Source organism: Malaclemys terrapin, chromosome 2 (assembly GCF_027887155.1).
Source record: "Malaclemys terrapin pileata isolate rMalTer1 chromosome 2, rMalTer1.hap1, whole genome shotgun sequence".
Lineage (NCBI taxonomy): Eukaryota > Metazoa > Chordata > Testudines > Emydidae > Malaclemys > Malaclemys terrapin.
In genome coordinates, this window is record NC_071506.1 from 64,145,167 (window position 1) to 64,165,795 (window position 20,629).

Sequence of the window (20,629 nt, forward strand, 5' to 3'; positions counted from 1 at the left end):
ACTGAGGAAAATACAATTTATTTAGAACTGTATTGTATTGTTGCTCTCACCGTCTTTGAATGAGGTAGTCTTCCAGTATGTCCAAGCAGCGCACCATCTGGGAAAAGATAAGCACCCTGTGGCCACCAGCCTTCAGTTTTGGCAGCAGCTTGTCAATCAGTACTAGCTTGCCAGCAGCCTGGATCATTGCCTGGAGCTGAAAATCTGGAGAGTCGGCATTGTGTGTTTCTTTAAACTCTTCCAAAATTTTCTCTTCAGCACCTGCAAAGATTGGACAGCAATATATGAATACCATAAAGGTTTTATTAATAAAAACAATGAGCTTTCCTTCAATACCCTGTGTATAAGCACCAGGAATGTTTTAAGTATTATGTGTATAAACATTTACACAAATACATTAGCTTAGTTAAAACTAAATATATACACATATGCACACGCACACAGAAAAAAAAAACAGATCTTAGCTTTCAGCAGAAAAAGAGGAGGAGAAAATCCCTTCCAAGTAAATGAATATCGACTATGAGTAATACATGAATTTCAACAAAAGACTGTCAAGCCAGAAGTTGTATTAAAAAAAGCAGCAGACCAGACATTGACTGAACCATTTTAAAATAGATATTTAAGGGACAGAAAAGGCAATTTAACAGATAAGTATAAGTGTGAAAGAGGAGTATTCTGAGATATTATTTAGAAATTGTATTTAGCTTTTTAAAAATATTTATATTCAAACATAAGAGTAGAAGCTGTAGGCCTGCTACTGCCACAGTGCATTCACAGATCCCAAGTTCAGACAACAAAATATTTAATTGGAAAAGCAAAGAGCTTTGAAATTATTTTGTTTTACCTTCTATTTAGCTTTCTTCTCATTGCATGTATTCCTTCATGTTTGCTTAGTTTGCAGAAGCTATCTCTCTCTCACACACACACACACACACACACACACACACACACTCTAGTCACTCTTTTCCATCTAAGACTGCTATGGTTAAGAAAAACTACATGGGACAAAAGGTAGTTCAAGTTTCATGCCCATTCTCTCTTTGACCTCTCTTCTGAGGCCGCCAACAAGAATGCCATTTTAAATAGGGAGCTTATTATGTGGACATCTGCCCAGTAAGAACCTAACAGACCACTAAAAGCACATCAGATAGTTATTTTTAGCCGTGCAAGAAGTGTCACACATGGCATTTTTCACAATTTGCTTTCAGGTGATTCCATGCATGAGAAATAGTATTTCTGTGATCTTCTGGACAATGGACATTTCTCTCTGAAATGTTGAGCAAAAGCTGTTTTTTAAATTGTGTATTTCAGAGTTGTATATGGACCATCTTGAACATTTGTCTTGCACAACATGAGCAAGGACAAGGGAGACAAAACATGTTATACTTTTTTTTTTTTTTTTTTTAGTTTCCTTCCTAGATTCACATACATGTAGCCGGTGTACTGAACCAGCAGTCCGTCCACGTCTGTTGTAATGTGAATTGTCTCACCTATATATGAGCCCAAGTCAAGAAACAGGAACTGAAGTGATTACATTTCCAATATGTCTGACAGCTCTATAGTAATCAAGGATAGAGCACATATGATAGAATTTAGGCCAGGTTACCTGGACAGAGATCTGCACTGTTCAGCAAACACCTGCACAACTAGGATTGACAGAACAGAGTTCATACGAGAAAGTGCATGTGAAATGCCTCACAAACATAAGCAACTTCAGCTGAAGCACATAGCTGGACTATTGCTCACCGGACTAAATAATCATTGATCCTTATGGCCTATACACTGCATAAGAATGAGGACTCATTAAAAAAGTCTAACAAAAGTCTAATAAACATAAACATAATAAACATAGGCAAGAACAATAGAATTAGACAGATCTTCCAGCCCGGTCTCCATCTAGAATCCCTTCTCAGTGTTGTAAAATGTGCAGCCATCCTGACCTATACGCTACGAGAGTCAAATACTTTACTGAACACATGCCCCAAGCCTATTGTAGGCTACACTGGTCTACAATTTTTGAGAAGCCGTCTGCTTCAGAGATAAAATGTGCTATTTATTATGTATTTTGATGTGCTGAATTCAAATATGACAATTAAAACAACTGATTGGCTACTGTTTCTAAGATATTTAAGTTTTTACATTTTATGTCTATGTATATTGTGTAGATAGAGTTTTAATCATAAATTGTAAACCTAGGTCTTTTCACGTGTTTATGGTTGCTTTACATGATAACATTTCACCTGTCCTGTTTATGTAACACTTTAAAAATCAGCAAAAGGGTTATATAAATAAAATGTATTATGAAACAAAAGGCAAAAAACTATTATGTACATAGTTTAGTCCTATTCAGTGTCTACTCGGCACTTCTTGTCTTGTATTCATTAAATGGAGCATCTCTTGTCACTGTCCAGTAATAGTCTGCAAGCATTGATGGGCTCCATTTGCCCTGATAGCGTTTCTCCATTGTTGCAATATCCTGGTAAAATCGCTCGCTGTGCTCGTCGCTCTCTGCTCCGCAGTTCGGTGGAAAAAAATCTAGATGAGAGTGCAAAAAATGTATCTTTAGTGACATGTTGCAACCAAGGCTTTTGCATGCCTTGAGGTTTTCCACCAACAACCTGTAGTTGTCTGCCTTGTTGTTTCCGAGAAAATTTATTGCCACTAACTGGAAGGCTTTCCATGCCGTCTTTTACTTGCCATGCAGTACATGCTCAAATGCATCATCTCGAAGTTCACGAATCTGAGGACCAACAAAGACACCTTCCTTTATCTTAGCTTCACTTAACCTTGGAAATTTTCCACGGAGGTACTTGAAAGCTGCTTGTGTTTTGTCAATGGCCTTGACAAAGTTCTTCATCACACCCAGCTTGATGTGTAAGGGTGGTAACAAAATCTTCCTTGATTCAAGGATGCTGAACACTTTTCCTCCCAGGCTCCAATGACTGTCGGAGTGGCCAATCTTTCTTGATGTAGTGGGAATCTCTTGCACGACTATCCCATTCGCAGAGAAAACAGCAGTACTTTGTGCATCCAGTCTGCAGACCAAGCAAGAGAGCAACAACGTTCAAATTGCCACAAAGCTGCCACTGATGTTGGTCACAGTTTATGCACCTCAAAAGTTGTTCCATGTCGTCATAGGTTTCCTTCACATGGACTGCACGACCAACTGGAATTGATGGCAAAACATTGCCATTATGCAGTAAAACAGCTTTAAGACTCGTCTTCGATGAATCAATGAACAATCTCCACTCATCTGGATCGTGAATGATATTGAGGGCTGCCATCACACCATCGATGTTGTTGCAGGCTACAAGATCACCTTCCATGAAGAAGAATGGGACAAGATCCTTTTGACGGTCACGGAACATGGAAACCCTAACATCACCTGCCAGGAGATTCCACTGCTGTAGTCTGGAGCCCAACAGCTCTGCCTTACTCTTGGGTAGTTCCAAATCCCTGACAAGGTCATTCAGTTCATCTTGTGTTATGAGGTGTGGTTCAGAGGAGGAGGCTGGGAGAAAATGTGGGTCCTGTGACATTGATGGTTCAGGACGAGAAGTTTCATCCTCTTCCTCGTCTGACTCAAAAGAGAATGATTCTGTGCATCAGGAACCGGCAGTCCTTCTCTGTGGGGTAATGGGCATATAGCTGATGGAATGTTTGGATAAAGCACAGTCCACTTTTTCTTCTTTGACACACCTTTCCCAACTGGAGGCACCATGCAGAAGTAACAATTGCTGGGATGATCTGTTGGCTCTCTCCAAATCATTGGCACTGTAAAAGGCATAGATTTCCTTTTCCTGTTCAACTACTGGCAAAGATTTGTTGCACAAGTGTTGCAGCATATGTGTGGGGTCCACCTCTTGTTCTGATCTCCAATTTTGCAGCCAAAATAAAGGCGATAGGCTTTCTTAACCATTGTGGTTATACTGCGCTTTTGTGATGCAAAAGTCACTTCACCACAAACATAGCAGAAGTTATCTGCACTGTTCACACAAGTACGAGGCATCTCTGCTCACTTTGGCTAAACAGAAATGTGTCCCTTTGCAAAATCAAACACTGACAAATAAGAGCACGGCATTGTATGATTTCTAGAGCTGATATAGGGCAATTTGTTCAGCAGAGTGACGTAAGCTTCGTTATGATTGCATCATCCATGACTTCTAGGAATAACATGATGCAATTCATATCAAGTATGACGCAATACCAGCTTCAGATTGCATCATTCATTGTTTTGCCTAAAAAGCAAGTTCTGTCCAAACCCAGTCATAGATTTATTCATAGATCCAGTCAAAGATGTATTTTAGTCATTTCTGGTTTAAATTGAGATTCCTTCATAACTCACTTATCCTCCGCCATTCCCAAGTCAAGGGTCATATATACTGACCCAATAGCATATCTTGAAAACTAGAGCCAATCAACAATTTTAAGCATCATTTTCGTTCTCAGTGACCCAGAATTAGTAACGTTTGACTACATTTATTTCAGAAGCATTTTGGCTGTAGAGCAGTGCTATCAGCCAGCTTATGTAGAGTACTACTTCAGTCACAGTATTTAGTCCCACCCCCAGTTTTCCTCTGATCACACTCAAATTGTATTATTATGAAATGAACAAAATCATGCAAACCTCTAAATATAAATATGTAGACAAGCTACATACAAAAGGACATACTAAGCCAGCCACACCATAGCAAGCCTACATACAAATCTAGTCATAGAGGAACCTCAAAAGAGCCAGAGTTTGGTTTAGAGAATGCCACTTCCCTAACAGACCTCTGCAAACACACAATTTACCCTTTCCACAACCCTTCCCCAACAAACTCTGTCAAAGAATGTACCCACCCTGCCCCTCAAACAGTCTCTCTCACCCTCCAATAGTCTTCATTATCCCTACTTGGTAATTTCTTTTGGGGAGAAGTATCTGGTATCTTTGGCTGATCGTAAGCCAGTAACACCAACTTTCCTTCTCTCCGCTCAGCTTCAGGTTGTTTGTTTTTAGGGTGGCTGGGTAAGAGAAGCAGGATTTGTGGACCACCAGGAGGGCCAGCACTCTCACGCTCATCAATCAAAAATGACTTCCAGGAGCACACGATGTTGTGAGGGCAAGAGAATGCTAAGCCCTCTCACCATGCCCCACAACACTGCAGCAAGGAACAGCATAGAGCCACATTCTGCTGCTGGCTCTCTAGGGTCTGGGGAAGAGATATGATCTGTAAGTCCTTGAGAGTGGTTGTTCGGAAAACCCCATTGCTCATGATTTTAGAAAAACAGACCCTGCTTTGTCTGTCTCAGAACACATACAAAATGCAGCCATTCCCTGAGATTAGGGGAATCAAAGTAGTTTCTGCTGACTCCACATGGAATAATGCTCACCCAACCAAGGAACCATAAGAAATACCATGTGACTTCAACCATAAAATTTCCACTATTAAACACAATTTAAAAGTACTGTGAAAAGCTGCCTCAAAATTTACATGGGACACCTCATGTAATGCAAGATACTTAATGCCCTGATTTGACAAAAAAAATAAATGGCTGATTAAAAAAAATCCCAAACCAAAAACCTTCACGTGCAATGTAACATGTTTGCAGAAGCGTTCATGAACTCTAAAAATAGGCAGTGTTCTTAATTTCCCCTTAAATATTACACATCACTTTAGTCAATGCCAACTGTGCTAAATATGACCTGGTGACCTAAGGAGTCAAAATATTTGCATAATTGTGTACACTGAAAAATATCGAAAGAATAATCTGCACGACATCTTTAAATACAGTGGTGACAGTCCCGCTTGAGATCTTGCAGAATAGTGATGCAAAGCTGCTGTATATATCCATTGTAAGGTTTTGAGATAGAATTACAATTAGCTTGTGTCATTGTTATAAGTGCAAAGATGTTAATTATTGATCAACAGGATAAAACCTGAGGCTCAGACAGTTACAGAAGGCAAGAAGAAGAAGAATTTCTTCTTTAGAATTAAAGGACTTATTTTGATAAACTTCATCTCATTATGATAGCCATGATTTTTCCAACTAAAGCTGAGGATTTCTTTAAACATTTAATGCCATGAAACTGACAGCATTGTTTTGATAAACGTACGTTTTCAAAAATCGTGAGCCACCTCACACACACACACACACACACACACACACACACACGTCCCAAACAAAAAGCCTTCAGTTTACCTATTGGATCAAATTTATTTTTTTTTATACTACTCTAGTCCAGGATCAGCTGAGCTTGAGGACAGCCATCTAGCATGACAAAATGCAAGATATTCCAAAATACTAAGTCATATCTCAGATTTGTCAAATGACATCAGTATAATTACTTCTCCTTTTCCCTCTATTAAAAAATATTCCAAGAAAATTTAGTTAAGCAACACAATCTGGAAGCCTCACAATACTCAAAACTAAAAATAATTTCTTTAGCACCGTGGTCATACATGCAGCTGTACAGAGAAGGCCCTCAAATCAGGGATCTTACAATCAGCATCAGATCAAACACATGATAGATTATTGTGGAAAAGGGAAGAGAAGCTAGTGGGCAGAAAAACAGTAGGAGGGAAGTGACATTTACAGAGGTATGTAAATGCTTTGTCCCCAAAAAGCAGATAATGGATTTGATCACCTAACGCATGTAAGTTAGCATACTTTAATTAGCTACATTATATTAGCTTGTAATGAAGTTATACAAGTCCATCATCGCATACTTGCTATATTCAGTCCTGATCTAAACAGCAGTGTTACACTGAAAGACCAATGACAATTCAAGTCTGGTATCTTACAAATGTAAATATTGTTTCCAGAACTTGTTCCTAATTCTAGCAGGTCATGAAATTATCTGCTTTAATATCATATTTGATCACCACGTCTTACCCAACAAGATCTATTCAGAGATTATTTTAACTGCTATATCAAGATTCACTAGAGCTAGAAGATGTGATGTACCCAAATGCAGCTTTGAAGTGACAAAGCAACAATCTCTAACTTGAGTGGTTTGACATACTGGCCAACTAACGTCATGTTGGAATTCAAGTGGCAGTGCGGTGGGGGAGGGAATAAGAAAAATTAGAGGGTAAGGCTGACATGATAATTTCACAATTTACCAGGGATACAGGACCAATAAACTTTTCTAAGCAGCGGTCCTGGACTTGGACCTATGATGATCTCTAAAGAGAAATGTTTTGTCACTCTGCTGGGGGAAATTAATAGTATGCTCGTATTTTACAGGTTTTGTCAAGACATGCAGTACATCCATCCATCTGTAGTGATTTTATCATGTGAATTTTTGATGGAAAGGGGGCGAATCTACTATCTCAGTGTACATACTTGAACAGTTATATCATCTTGAACTCCCCATAGCTATTATGAGAAAGAGGGGATCAATATGCAGGCCTACCATTAATAAGGTATGGATGATTGCAGCATTTTCTTAGTTCCATCATAGTGTTTAAAAGATTAGGTACATTAGCTTGACCACCACCCTTGGAGAGAAATGTGAAATTCTTTTCAAGAATAGCGCGATAGTATTTCTTCTGAATGTTTGTCAGCTCAACTTCAATGATTGTTTCTTCTTTGGGGGCCAGGTTCTTTTCTACATCCTCTTTAAGGCGTCTCAACATCATTGGCTTCAAAATGGCTTGGAGCTTTTGCACCTAGGAGACACAGCTTAATTAGTAAATAATAGTATTTAAGGCTTTACTGTTATACAAAGTTTTTATTTTCAAATCATATTATACCACCTTTAGTTTTAAGGAGATGCTCTGGTTATCTCCACCACATGCATCACCCTAATCCTAGAACTCCAAGAACCTCTAAAATGTCCTTCGCTTCATTTTCTACCACAACTCAGATACAGAAGGGTTTCAGAAAGGAAGATTTTCATACAACCCACTCATGACTGAATTCTGCTTTGGTTAGATACACAAGACTACAGTTAAAAAAATGTGATGTTACTGTATTGTTTCTGGCCGGTAAATTTTTCCTCAGGTGTGACCATGTATTTGATGTTATGAAATAGATCTCACTTGAATAAAAATTTCCCAAGCCAAGAACCATCATCTCAGACCAATCATGGCAGCTGAGTGAAATAAAGGAGTGTACCTGAAGACAAACTGATATCTACAACACTAAAGGGTTTTTGTTTTGCTTTAGATAGAACTGGCTGTATTGCCTATTATAGGTTGCCTAACACTTTTCATTATAAGACCCTTTTTCAGTTGCTTATAAAACTAACTGTTTAGGCTGAAATTTTCCATGCTGATTTCTGCCAGAGGCATAATATTAATTTATTATATAAAGTTCCAAGCAAAAGCCTTTTGTAAGAAGTAGTTAGGGGGAAAATGTGTCTGAATGTTTATTTAACATGACTTGCACCTGCATGCTTTGGAGCAGGTATTTGTAATTTGGTAGAATTGCCCTGGAGAGATGCTTTTGCTGTCTCAGTGAAAACCTACCAAAATCTGTCCAAACTATAAAGGTTCTGAAAATCCCTGCTTCTACATCTTCAGAGGTTTGTGCGAGGCTGGCAGCTAAATTCTCTGACGATTCTATCTGCATTGCCCGCCCCGGCAGGCCTGAGCAAGAATTATCCTGCAATTGTTCCTCATCTACCAGTGGCCACTGTGGTGCTGGACACCAGAACTGAGAGCAGTAAGACTATTTCTCCTGTGCTCTCAATGCTCCCCCTGCTGTTGATCAGGCAGTGTGGAGAGAAGAGGGGTAGACTAATGTAGAGGGCTGAGGATTAGAGGGAAATAGGAAGCAAGGGGGCAGGGGAGGAAGAACATAAATCATTAGAGCACACTACCTTCCAGAATCTGAAATGGAACCCAGGATTCTGAAGAAGAGCGGAGTGAGTGGGGACAGTTTCAAGTACATAATTTTTCAACCTCCTCCTTGTAACAACTTTTTATTTTTCTTAACCTCTGAGGATAGGACAAGAAGCAATAGGCTTAAATTGCAGCCAGGGCGGTTTAGGTTGGACATTAGGAAAAACTTCCTGTCAGAGTAGTTAAGCACTGGAATAAATTGGCTAGGGAGGTGGTGGAATCTCCACCACTGGAGATTTTTAAGAGCAGGTTAGACAAACGTGTCAAGGATAGTCTAGATAATACTTAGTCCTGCCATGAATGCAAGGGACTGGACTAGATGACCTCTCGAGGTCGCTTCCATTCCCACAATTCTATGATTCCAGAGTCCCAACACTCCTCTGCTATTCAAACAACTATAAAATCTACTGTCAAAGCGATGTGCCTCATCCCAGTCTTGTAGCTGGTCCATGCAGGGGATATTTCTATCCGCAACCTTGTTAGTTCAAGTGGTATGGAACTGTGCTGTGAATCCAAAGGTTCCAACCCTGCTGATGTCATATGTAGAGGGTCATTATGATCCACATGATGTAACTGCTGTTTTTTTTAGCTTGCTTTTTTAAAAAATGTAAGCAATTAAATACAAAAAAAAGCCTTAAAAGAAAATTAAGGGCACATGTCAAGCAAACAGAAGTTAATACCACCAGAATTAAGGTGTTTGAAGTCGAACCAAGACAGGATCCTGCTGAAAAAGTAGTATGTCAGCGTTTAATTAAAGACTGTATCATAACTCACAAGGCAGCTAAATTAAAGTTGCATGGATAACCTTTATCCTGGCATTTCCTAACTTTTGAGTGCTCAACTTTGCAACCCTAACCTCCTTTTAATGTAGTTTTTGTATATAATTATAAATTAGTTTCTCTTGATATTTATCAATGACTTTAATTTGGCACTTGTTATGTTATGCTGCATGAATTTTTAGAAATCTTTTCGTTTCTTCAAATGGGAAGCACTAGAATAGTTTATTTCTGAATAAAGATTACAAGTACAATGTCTGTATTAGGTTAGGTCATTTACTAATCTGATATCAGACCTAATCCTGTTCCCACTGAAGTCAATGGCAATATTCTCATTTGTTTCAAGGGAAAAAGGAGCAGCCCATTATTCTGTTGACATTGTCCCTTTAACATGGCAACTGAAAATCTAGTCAGTCTAAACAAAAAAAAGAGTGAAAACTGTTTCTGCTACTACACCTGTCCCCAGATTCTCCAGCCAATTTAAAAATCCCTTTTAAAACATTTTTGAGCTGCCCTGGTGCTATGACAGAGGACACAGTGAAATTTATTACAAAGTATACTGTCTAACGCACAAAGTAAATACACTATTGGTCTCCTTTACTCTTCCCTTTCTGAAAGATCTACAGTGTTGTTTGTAATAATAATAATAATAATAATGTAATAAAAATTACTGTAGCAGGATTAAAACTGTCTCTTTAAACAGGGAAAGAAAAAGTGCATGAGTAAAATTACCTGTTCTTCAGTTTTCAGATCACCAAACTCTTGCATGAATGTGCTTTCTGATGGGAAGCGACCTGGCTCCAAGAAATGAAGCAAGCTGAACAGCTCTTCTACAGTGTTCTGTAATGGGGTACCAGTAAGCAGCACCTTGTGTTCCTGCAAGAAAAAGAAGCAGTTGACTAGAAGCGATCTGTGAAGATGTTTCCTGCTTATTATGTTTTTGTTCTTATCATTCAGTAGTCCCTTCAACGCTATGACTCTTTGTAAATCTTTTGTGACACCAAACACACTGGTCTTCCTCCAAGGGCACTCTAGGGCATTAACTCCAAATCACTCCAGGCATTCCACTCAGCTTCTTGCCAAAGATAGGTCCTTTAGCCAACCAGCCAGTGTCCTTTCTTGCTTATTTGTGCTGCATGATCCCATCCCCTCCACAAATCTTACAGACTTTTAGACTAGGGATATGCTACAGGCTCTAACAACTCTGCTTTCCCCACCATCTCTCATCACTAACGGAATGGAAGTCCTTCAACATACTACAGCACATTAACAATATAGCTAAAACTAGTTACCTCTTCTCTACTCTCCACTTTAATAGTAAAAATTCTACACTACTCATGTAGCATTAGAAAAGGGCAGTTACCTATCTGTCCTAGCTTTTCAAGAAACTCAAAACCAGCTGAGTAAACATTTATTTGTACACAGTACCCTACGTTTGTTCAAAGCTGACCCATTTTTTCCATAAGAATCAGGAAGTTGAATTATCAAGGTGCAGACGAGGATGAAGGAAGCAGTTTTGGCAAGTGAGCTGCTGAGGCATAAGACAGAGAATGTGGGAGAAATTAAGATTTGGCCCCAGAGTCAAGGGGGAAGGACAATTGTAGCAGTATGTTGGGGGAGCAAAATGAAAAGTTTCATATTGCTTAAGTAACATAAAAAAGGCACACACAAAAAAAACTTTAAAAAAATAGTGTGTTTGTTTTTCAGCTTCCAATCCACCAAAACTAAAGAATAATGCTATTTACTTATATCAGAGTACTCCTGGAAGCTGATCCAAGACTGGGACTCCATCATGCTAGGCACTAAACAAATGCAGAGTCCCTGCCCCAAAGATTTTACAATGTAAACAGACAAGACAGTCAAAGTATGGGAGAAATGAAGTATCATTATCTGCATATTACACATTAGGAAAGGAAGCACAAAGATTAAGTGATTTGCTCAACATTACATAGGAAATGTGTAGTAAAGCAGGAATCAAAAGCAGATCTTGAGTCCCAGTCTACTGCTTTAGTTATACATCCATCTTCCTCTCAGACATCATAATAAATGCCTTTACAGAGAACTTTACAAACATTCGTTAATTAACCCTTAAAACCCCTGTGAGCAAGATAAATAATATTATTTTACAGATAGAGAAAACAGACAAAAACAACTTGGAAAAAAAAAGCTGTCTTTGCATATTCATTTTTTTTCTTAAAACAAAACGAAACCAAAAAACCACATTGGAGATACTAGGTTTTTACTTCCTTAGTTTTGTTGGAGAACCTACTGTAGGTCTAAAGACCATTTTATTTCATTCTTCAGATGCTGCAAGGAATCTTCCAGCAAAAGCACAAGACAAAAATATCAAAAGTATCATGTCTTAAGGCCCTCCCCCCCGCCAAAAATTTTACTTTTCAAAGCATCTTTCAATGCTTTTGTTGGTATACAATAAAGAAAATGGGGCACCTTTTAACTACCTCCCCATGAGAGTCAGTTTTAAGGAACTCGCTCAAAGTTATACAGCAAATCTCTGTCAGAGGTAGAATTGGAACCGAGCAGTTCCGATCGCCTACATCAGAGTTCATTTCACTTTACCATGTTTTCATTAAGTACGCATTTAAAATAGATAAGTGGCCAATTTTTAAAGATGGGAGGCAGGGAAAGGTGTAGATGGGGATAAAGAAAGGACAAAAACGGAGTTTAAAATGGCATGATATGGGAGGAAAAGTAGGATAGAAAGAAGGACTTCTCTTTGTCTTCCTTTCTTAAGGGAGAAGACCAGCTTCCAGGATTAATTTAATGAGGAGATTGGTGGGTTCTTCAGCACTTTTAGTTTAGGGTTTAGTTTAGTTTAAACTAAAAGTTTGTAGATATGTCCATCTGGCTAGCTAAAAAGTCTTTAAGAAAAGTTTCTCATACAATTCTCTCTCAAAATTGAGTTGATTTAGTGGGAAACACAGGAAAAGGCTTACAAGTTATCTTCTTAAGAAATTACCAGCTAGGACTACTGTAAGTACATAAGATCCAAGAAGCACTTACCAGGTCCATCATCTTCAGACCTTCCAAGAGCTTGCAATTCCTGTTCTTCAGCCTGTGGGCTTCATCAATTACTACACAACGCCATGGAATGTTACGCAGCTCAGGGCAGTCAGTCAAAATCATTTCAAATGTAGTGATGATAGCATGAAACTTATAGGACCCCTTTATTACCCGACCCTGAAAGAACAGCAATGATTATACGTAGACAACCTTACTAACGAATAAAGAAAGATTAATTTTTTTAAACTTCACATTATATATAAAGAAAATACAAAAAAAACTAGTGCAATGAGCAAAATATTTAAATACAATCATTACCACTGACATCAGAATAAAGGAATGCAAACAAATAAGTCTGCTGCTTTATGCGGGTTTGCTTTTTTCAATTTTGCACAAGAAAGAACCAGTGCTTTATCAGTGCATACTAGACACAAAGATGACATGTCACTGCAGAAACAGTATCACATTACACCACAAAAATAACATATCAATGCAACACCAAGTTTTAGTGTAATTTTTTCCCTTATTTTGTTGAGAAATTTATCTTCACCATCAAAGCTGTGTTTGACAGTTCTTTCAAGCATTCTGAATAAACTGGAGGCGAGAGTTCTATTTTTCTGAGTATTACATATTTTGTTAATTGACATGTCAGTACTCATGTCTTGGTGTTCACTACATATATAATTCATTAATTCTAATAAGCAGAGTTTTGGAGAGGAACAGATTCACAACTGTGAAAAGACCTTTCCATATATTTCCCCAGTATTTCCATAATTTGAGGTAAGCAAGTTCTATGGGACAGTTTAGCTGATTACTGGGGGCATCACCATCATTTACTATGGTTAGTTAATCCTGCATTTTTCAATACCAGTATCCAATAAAACCTATTAAATATTTTATTCTGGAAATATTGTGAAGACAATGAACTTGATGTAATTCGGATATATTTCTTCCCAATCTTCTTCCGACAACAAAAAATGTAAACTAGCTTCACACATGTGTTTCAGTTCCAAAGTCAGTGGCTACAAATTGACAACATTTGACATAGTTGTCATTTGCCCAGCTTTTCCCTCCTCACACATGCTGAAACCACTGTTACTGTAGGGTAATATATACTCATTCATTAGCCCGTTCATTTATAAGCCGACCCCCCAAGATGGTTAGGTAAAAATAGCAAAAACTGTATGACCCTTTCATAAGCCAACCCTATATTTCAGGGGTTGGAAAATGTTGGCTCCTGACCCGTTAGGGTAAGCCGCTAGCGGGCCTAGACGTTTTGTTTACCTGGAGCGTTCACAGGCACGGAGCCCCTCAGCCCCCAGTGTCCACGGTTTGCCATTTCCAGCCAATGGGAGTTGCGAACCGCGGCCACAGGGAGCTGAGGGGCTCCAAGCCTGCAGACGCTCCAGGTAAACAAAACAACAATGTATTAGATATTCAATTCAGTGATTCCATAGAGTTTAAAATCATCAAATTTTGCTGTAGACCCGTTTATAAGCCGACCACCGCTCTTTGATGCATCACATTTTACCAAAAATATTTGGCTTATGAATGAGTATATATGGTAACTATTCTCTCTTCTTTGAGTGTCAGTATGGATCCCAATGTGAGTAACTAGCAAGCAGTGTCCCTTCTGTATTGTGGAAGTGAGGAGTGCCACCCAAGGAGTCAAACCTACATTCCTTCAATGTTTCCGTAGCCTTTCTCTATTACCTGATGGGACCAAATCCTTTTAACTATCTCCTAATTTCTTTTTGTGCCTATATCTGGCTCATTGCTTGGCTTTTTAATCTCATCAGAGAATTTCAACATGTATCACACACTGTATCTCCACCTATTGGTTAGCCGCTGAGTCACTCCCAAACATCAGTGCAGATGTTGGTCTTCTGCCTGCTTCAGAAACATGCCAGAACTTGATGTATGTAAACCCACTGACTTTTGTCAAACATTATGCCCTTGATGCGTTGGGTAGGTTTGATGCCAAGTTCAGGACAGCAGAACTACATATTCTTCTCTTATGGTATCAAGTATGGTTTTGAAAAGAAGGCTGGTAGGTAAAATGACTGATTCCAGGGGGCGGAGGGATAGCTCACTGGTTTAAGCACTGGCCTGCTAAACCCAAGGTTGAGAGTTCAATCCTTGAGGGGGCCATTTAGGGATCTGGGGCAAAAATCTGTCTGGGAATTGGTCCTGCTTTGAGCAGGAGGTTGGACGGAGGTCCCTTCCAACCCTGATATTCTATGAAACTTTGAGACTGAGATCACATTTGGGATGAATTTAGGATGAAGTCTCAGTACTGACTTGCCCCTGTGAAAAGATGTGTAGGAAGGCCATGAGAACTTGGAGCTCATTGACCCTTCAGGCTGAGCTACTAGAAAGACCATGTTAAAGGTAAAGTGATGTATCCAACCACTGAAAGCAGCTTGAAAGGAGAGGAATGATATTACAATCCCATGTAGAAATCAGGTCTTCAACAGGTACTTAAGTATGCAGCAGGGTCCTTAAAAGAATCTTGATTTTGACACATGTGAGAAGCCTGAGTATGACTGAATGGAAGCAGGACATGATGATACTGTTGCAAGATGGACTTTGGGAGAACTAAATGCCAAATTGTTTCTGGTTCAGAATATAGTTGAAGATCTGTGGTATCAGAGCCTCAACTGGGTCCACATTATATTGGGCTGTCCAACCGTTTCTATTTGGAGGAGGAGATTTTCCAAGCAGAATGCTTCCTACTCTGTATGGGGAGTTTTTTAACACGTTGAGAAGTCTTTTAGTGGTGCTCAATCAGCCAACATCTAAGTCCTCAAGTGCCACAACTGCAGGTCTAGGATATCATATCTGGGAAGATCAAGAAGGAAGGTCTGAATGGATATGTGCAAGAGATTTGACAGTCAAAACTGCTATGTCCAATTGGAAGCCATTAAGTTCCACATGACCTTGTCCTGTCTGACTTTGGATATCACCGCAGGCATCAAGGGAACCATGGAAAAGGCAAGTTTCAGACCGGTAGTCCACTGTAGCAGAAAGATGTCTCATTAGAAGCCCAGGTTCATGCCCTCTGTGGACAGAAGTTCAGGCAGTTGGCATTGTCCTCCATGATGACCAGATCAATTACTGGAGCCCTCCAACGGCAAAATATCAACTCTGTGAGAGATTTCTGCAGCAGCCACTCTTGGCTAGTTACCATCTGCCTGCTTAAGAAGTTTATCATGTCACTGCTAGTACCTGTAAAGTGCAGAACCAATGGGGTCACCCTGTTTGGATGACACCTTGTCCACAGCCTGACACCTTCTTGGCAGTGAGGGGATTATGAAGCACATCCTTGATTGTTGATATAGTGTATTCCAGGTAGGCTATCCATAAAGATCTGCACCGCAGAGCTCTGCAGGAATGCCATGCAAGACAGCCAGATGTCCCTGAACTCCAGGATGTTCGTATGCAGCACAAATCACCCCGGCACCAGGTGCCCTTCACCTGCAGGTGGTCCAGAAGGGCATCCTAACCTGTTTGAGGCATCTGACAAGGCACAAGAGTAAGATGTTTCTCCAAGCAGATACAGGCTTTTTAGGTCCTTGTCATTAGCAGTACTCCTTTGACTCCAATTGTTCCTGTAGTGCCTTGTTTGATTTCAACTGTTCCTGAAATGACTAAGGAGCCTGACTTGGGATGGGCATAACAGTACTTAAACCCAGATTGAAGAACCTAGTACTGTTTCTCTATCCATTTTGTAGTCAAGTTATTATGGCTGGTGTATTCTCCAGGGTTTTAGATCCTCATTTATGGGGAGGGTGATTCTGACAACAACCAGTCCAGCCAGAATGTCAAACAACTTGTGAGATTTCTCTTATATGACCAAATTCTATCTCCAGAGTCTCAGTAATTCTTATAAGGAGCTCTTGGAATGACCTGAAGTCATCCAGCACAGTATCGGTTCCAAGGATACCGCCTTGTCGGATGACGATGACAGGCCCTTTAGTGGTGAAACAGGACATTGCTGATACTCTACTCTAGGGTCTGACTCTTCCTGGTCATCTAATATAGGTGATGTGGGCAGAGATGTAGACAGGAATGTGAGCTGTTTCTCCAATGCAGTGGAGAGACCATCTCTTTGATATCTGAGAGGACAGACTCTAGCAGGCCCATTAGGGATATGGCTAGCTTGTTTGGTAGTGAATAGATCAATGCCATTCCTGTCATGAAGGCAGTTGAACATGACTAGGGGAACTGGAAGGCCTTTCAGCAGACACTGACCACAGATCTCAGGGGAGAAGTTTCCTGCTTGAAGATAGCAAGAATGAGACCTGGTGACAGGGAGGAAGAACAGACTTGCTCTATGGGTGGGGTTGAGGTATACCTCGCTCTTGAAACCAGGGTGTACATCAGTACCAGTAACTGTCCTGGCTTTCCTAGCAGCTCATATTTGGCTTTAGGCATCAACCCTGGAGGGTGTGCTGCTGAAGCTGGGATCGGTGCTAGAGAAGGCCCTCCCTCTGTGCCACAGGCTGCTTCTTATCACCAGCCATCAACACTATGTGGGGCTTGGTGGCTTTATCCTGTGAGGTTTTAGGTGGTCTGTCCTTATGGGAGGACACTAAGCTCCACCTGGAGCCTCTGCAGTCAGAGCAGCCCCTCTGGTGCCAGACTTCTGCATCAGAGGTGTCAATGCCTGTGGTGTCAGGAGAATAGGTGCCGAAGGCAGGTCTTTCTTCAGTGCCATCTTCTCTATGCTGGTCTTCGGAGTCACTTGCCTGCTAGATGATGCGCTGGATGAAACTGGCTTATGTCTTCACAGCATCTGAAGAGACCTTCACAGATTGCTCCAGGAGATGAAGATGCAACCACACATCTTGCAACTTATGCAGTTTTGCAGGGATTAAAAGGCAGATGCCTAGCATGTGGGACTTGGAATATATCCATCACAGGATAGGTAGAGTTTCAAGCCCACGGGTTGCAAATGCACCACCTTGAAAATCCCTGCATTGGGGGTGGGTGGGGGTGTCTGCCTGTAACTGTCCAATGCAGATGTGTCAACATCATTCATAGTCAATGTATATCAGAAAATCAGAAGATCTCTGAAGGTGTTATGAAGAGCTTGAAGAAGTTTAACTAAGAACAAATGAGAAGGCCATTCTCCAGGTTCTATCTTACTGCCTATGGCAGTAAGAGGCAACTGAGTGAAAGTTGGGGCTGCCCAACCTTTTATGCCCTCTGAAGGGAGAATTAGGTGGCAGAGGCACTGCTACCAATGGATACTGCTATTAAAAACAAAAATCCAGTCTCACACACATGTGCATCTAAAGTGGGATCCACAGAGACAGACTCAAAGAACCATGATTATACTTGACTAGTACAGAGTATTTTAAGTATTTGAGTTCTGAAAGCCAATAAAATCAAGTCAGTAAATTCATATATGGAGTGAAATCTATTATAAGGTCAGAAGGGACCATCAAGATCATCTAGTCTGGCCTCCTACATAGCACAGCCTTAGGAGTTCCCTAAATTAAATTAATTCTAGAGACACAAGGTGGGTGAGGTAATATCTTTTATTGGACCAACTTCTGTTGGTGAGAGAGAGAAAAGCTTTCAAGCCCCACAGAGCTATTCTTCAGAAGATGACTAACAAAAAATATTACCTACACCTACCTTGCCTCTCTAATATCCTGTGACCAACATGGCTATAGCTACACTTCATACATAATTCTGTTTGATTTAGAGCATGCCGTTCAGAAAGACATCCAATCTTGATTTAATAATTTCCAGTGACAGAATTCACCACAACCCTTGTTAAGTTGTTCCAAGGGTTAATTTCCTTGACTGATAAAAATACGTGCCTGGTGTCTGGTCTGAATTTGTCTAGCTTCAGATTCCAGCCAGTGGATCTTGTTATACTTTTGTCTGCTAGATTCAAGAGCCCTCTATCATCAACAAATTTCTGTTCCCCATGTAGGTATTTTAGACAGTGATCAAGTCACCCCTTAACGTTCTCTGACAAACTAGACAGATTAAGCTCCAAGTCTCTCTTTATAAAGGCATGTTATCTAATCCTTTAATCTTTCCTCATGGCTCTTCTCTGAACCCCTCCAATTTTTCAACACCCTTCTTGAAATGTAGACACAATATTCGCACTTCAGTCACACCAGTGCCAAATACAGAGGTAAAATCATCTCTTTACTCCTACTTGTACTTCCAAGGATCACATTAGCTCTTTTGGCCACAGCATTGCACTGGGAAACAGTGACGCTAAAAAAGACTTGGAAGTCATCGTGGAGAGAATCCCTCATTCTGTAAACATGGATTTTGTTCCTAGGTACACAACTTTTGGCTGTACAGAAACACACATTGCTTGGTTGTGCCCAGCTGGATAAGTGATCCAGATTACATTTAATCAGTTACCTGTCTACTTTATTAGTTACCACTCCCACAATCTCTTTGCCATCTGCAGACCTTATCGATTATTGATTTTATACTTTCTTCTAGTTTATTTATAAAAACATTAAATTGATTAGGAACAAAAACCAAAGGACCCCAGCAGAAACACCTGCTCAATGATTACCTGTTTACAATTACATTTTGAAACTTATCTGTTAGCTATTTTTTAATCCATTTAATGCCAAATTTGTACCATTCTAGTTATTTTAATGAAAATGTGCAAAGCCAAGGCAAATGCCTTACAGAACTCTATGTATTTCACATCAGCACTATTATTCTTTATCAATTAAACTTGTAATCTCATCCAAAAAAGGTATCAAGTTAATTTGACAGGATCTATTCTCCATAAACCCATGGACATTGGTATTAATTATAAACTGAAGCCCTATTATTCAGAAGACAAGAACAGTGAAACTGTAGTTTTTATATCCTTCTACTTCCCTAATACCATTTTGCCAGCACTAACAACCTCCCTCCATAGAGGCAAAGTGCTTTAGACTTCCAAATATTGACTAGTAAACAAACTAGCTATCTGCCAGAGGTCGTGGCATCTCATTCATTTTAATAATAAACAACCTGCACTAAATGGATCAGAAGTTAAAGAGGACAGTAATACCTGAACTATGTTGTCTCCACTATTCAGCAACATACAAAAGGGTGGATTTTAGGATCAGATTTTCTTTATCCAATCATATGTTTTTAAAATATTGTTTGTTTCTCCCTATAGCCCCAACACCTGTCATCCCAACTAATTTTTTATTTCTAGCATGTTCTATTCAAAGTGCTTTTTGGGGTTTCTTTATTTTATTTTTCTGGATTTTTAGCTATTTTGGAGTTTTATGCAGTGTCCAAAATCAGAGGTTTTGGGGTTCTTTGTATATGCTGTTGTGAGAAAAGTATATTATATTACTGTAATATAGTACTGTGCACTTGAATGAAGAAATGTTTTAAACGGCAATATATCAAAGTACACATGGGGACCTTTAGTGTGCACCAGCAAGGTCTACACAGACCAATTAATGCACAGCACATTAGAAATCACGCTCCAGTAATATTACTCTTCTTAGATAAGGCTTTAGGGTACATCTATACTACCCGCTGGGTAAGGTTCGATGTATCGGGGATCGATTTATTGCATCTCATCTGGATGCGATAAATTGATCCGCGAATTGAAGCCCATACTCCACCTCGGCAGAAGGAGTAAGCAGAGTCGACGGGGGAGCCGCGGCAGTCGACTCACCGCCGTGAGGATGGCCAGGTAAGTCGACCTAAGATACTTTGACTTCAGCTTTGCGAATAGTTCTCTACACTAATGGGGGGGTTCGTATCTCTAGTTCGAATCCCCCCACTAGTGTAGCCCAGGCCTTAGATACAAGTAACCATTTCCAGTGTTAATTGCATAAACACTGCTTTTTTGGGTATTGGGGTTGTTTTATTGGTGTTTATCGGTTAAAATCTAAAAATTAGAAGCCCTAACTATTCACTTTCCCATATTCTCCTTCATGCACAATGGCTTGTCATCAAGATTGTAGTGATCTCAAAAAATATTTGTGCAATTTATGGCAGCTG

General features: G+C 39.8%; 1 protein-coding gene across 3 annotated transcripts in view; it reads right to left on the minus strand.

Annotated features, from left to right (window-relative positions):
* Positions 1-20,629, minus strand: part of CHD7 (chromodomain helicase DNA binding protein 7) — a 182,151-nt gene that overhangs the window by 21,445 nt on the left and 140,077 nt on the right. For all 3 annotated transcript variants that reach the window (XM_054019706.1, XM_054019707.1, XM_054019708.1), the window contains 4 exons: positions 12,629-12,805; positions 10,340-10,483; positions 7,400-7,655; positions 51-261 (listed from right to left, as the gene is read on the minus strand). In XM_054019706.1, the coding sequence (XP_053875681.1) occupies positions 51-261; positions 7,400-7,655; positions 10,340-10,483; positions 12,629-12,805 (788 nt within the window). The remainder of the gene's footprint in view (positions 1-50; positions 262-7,399; positions 7,656-10,339; positions 10,484-12,628; positions 12,806-20,629) is intronic.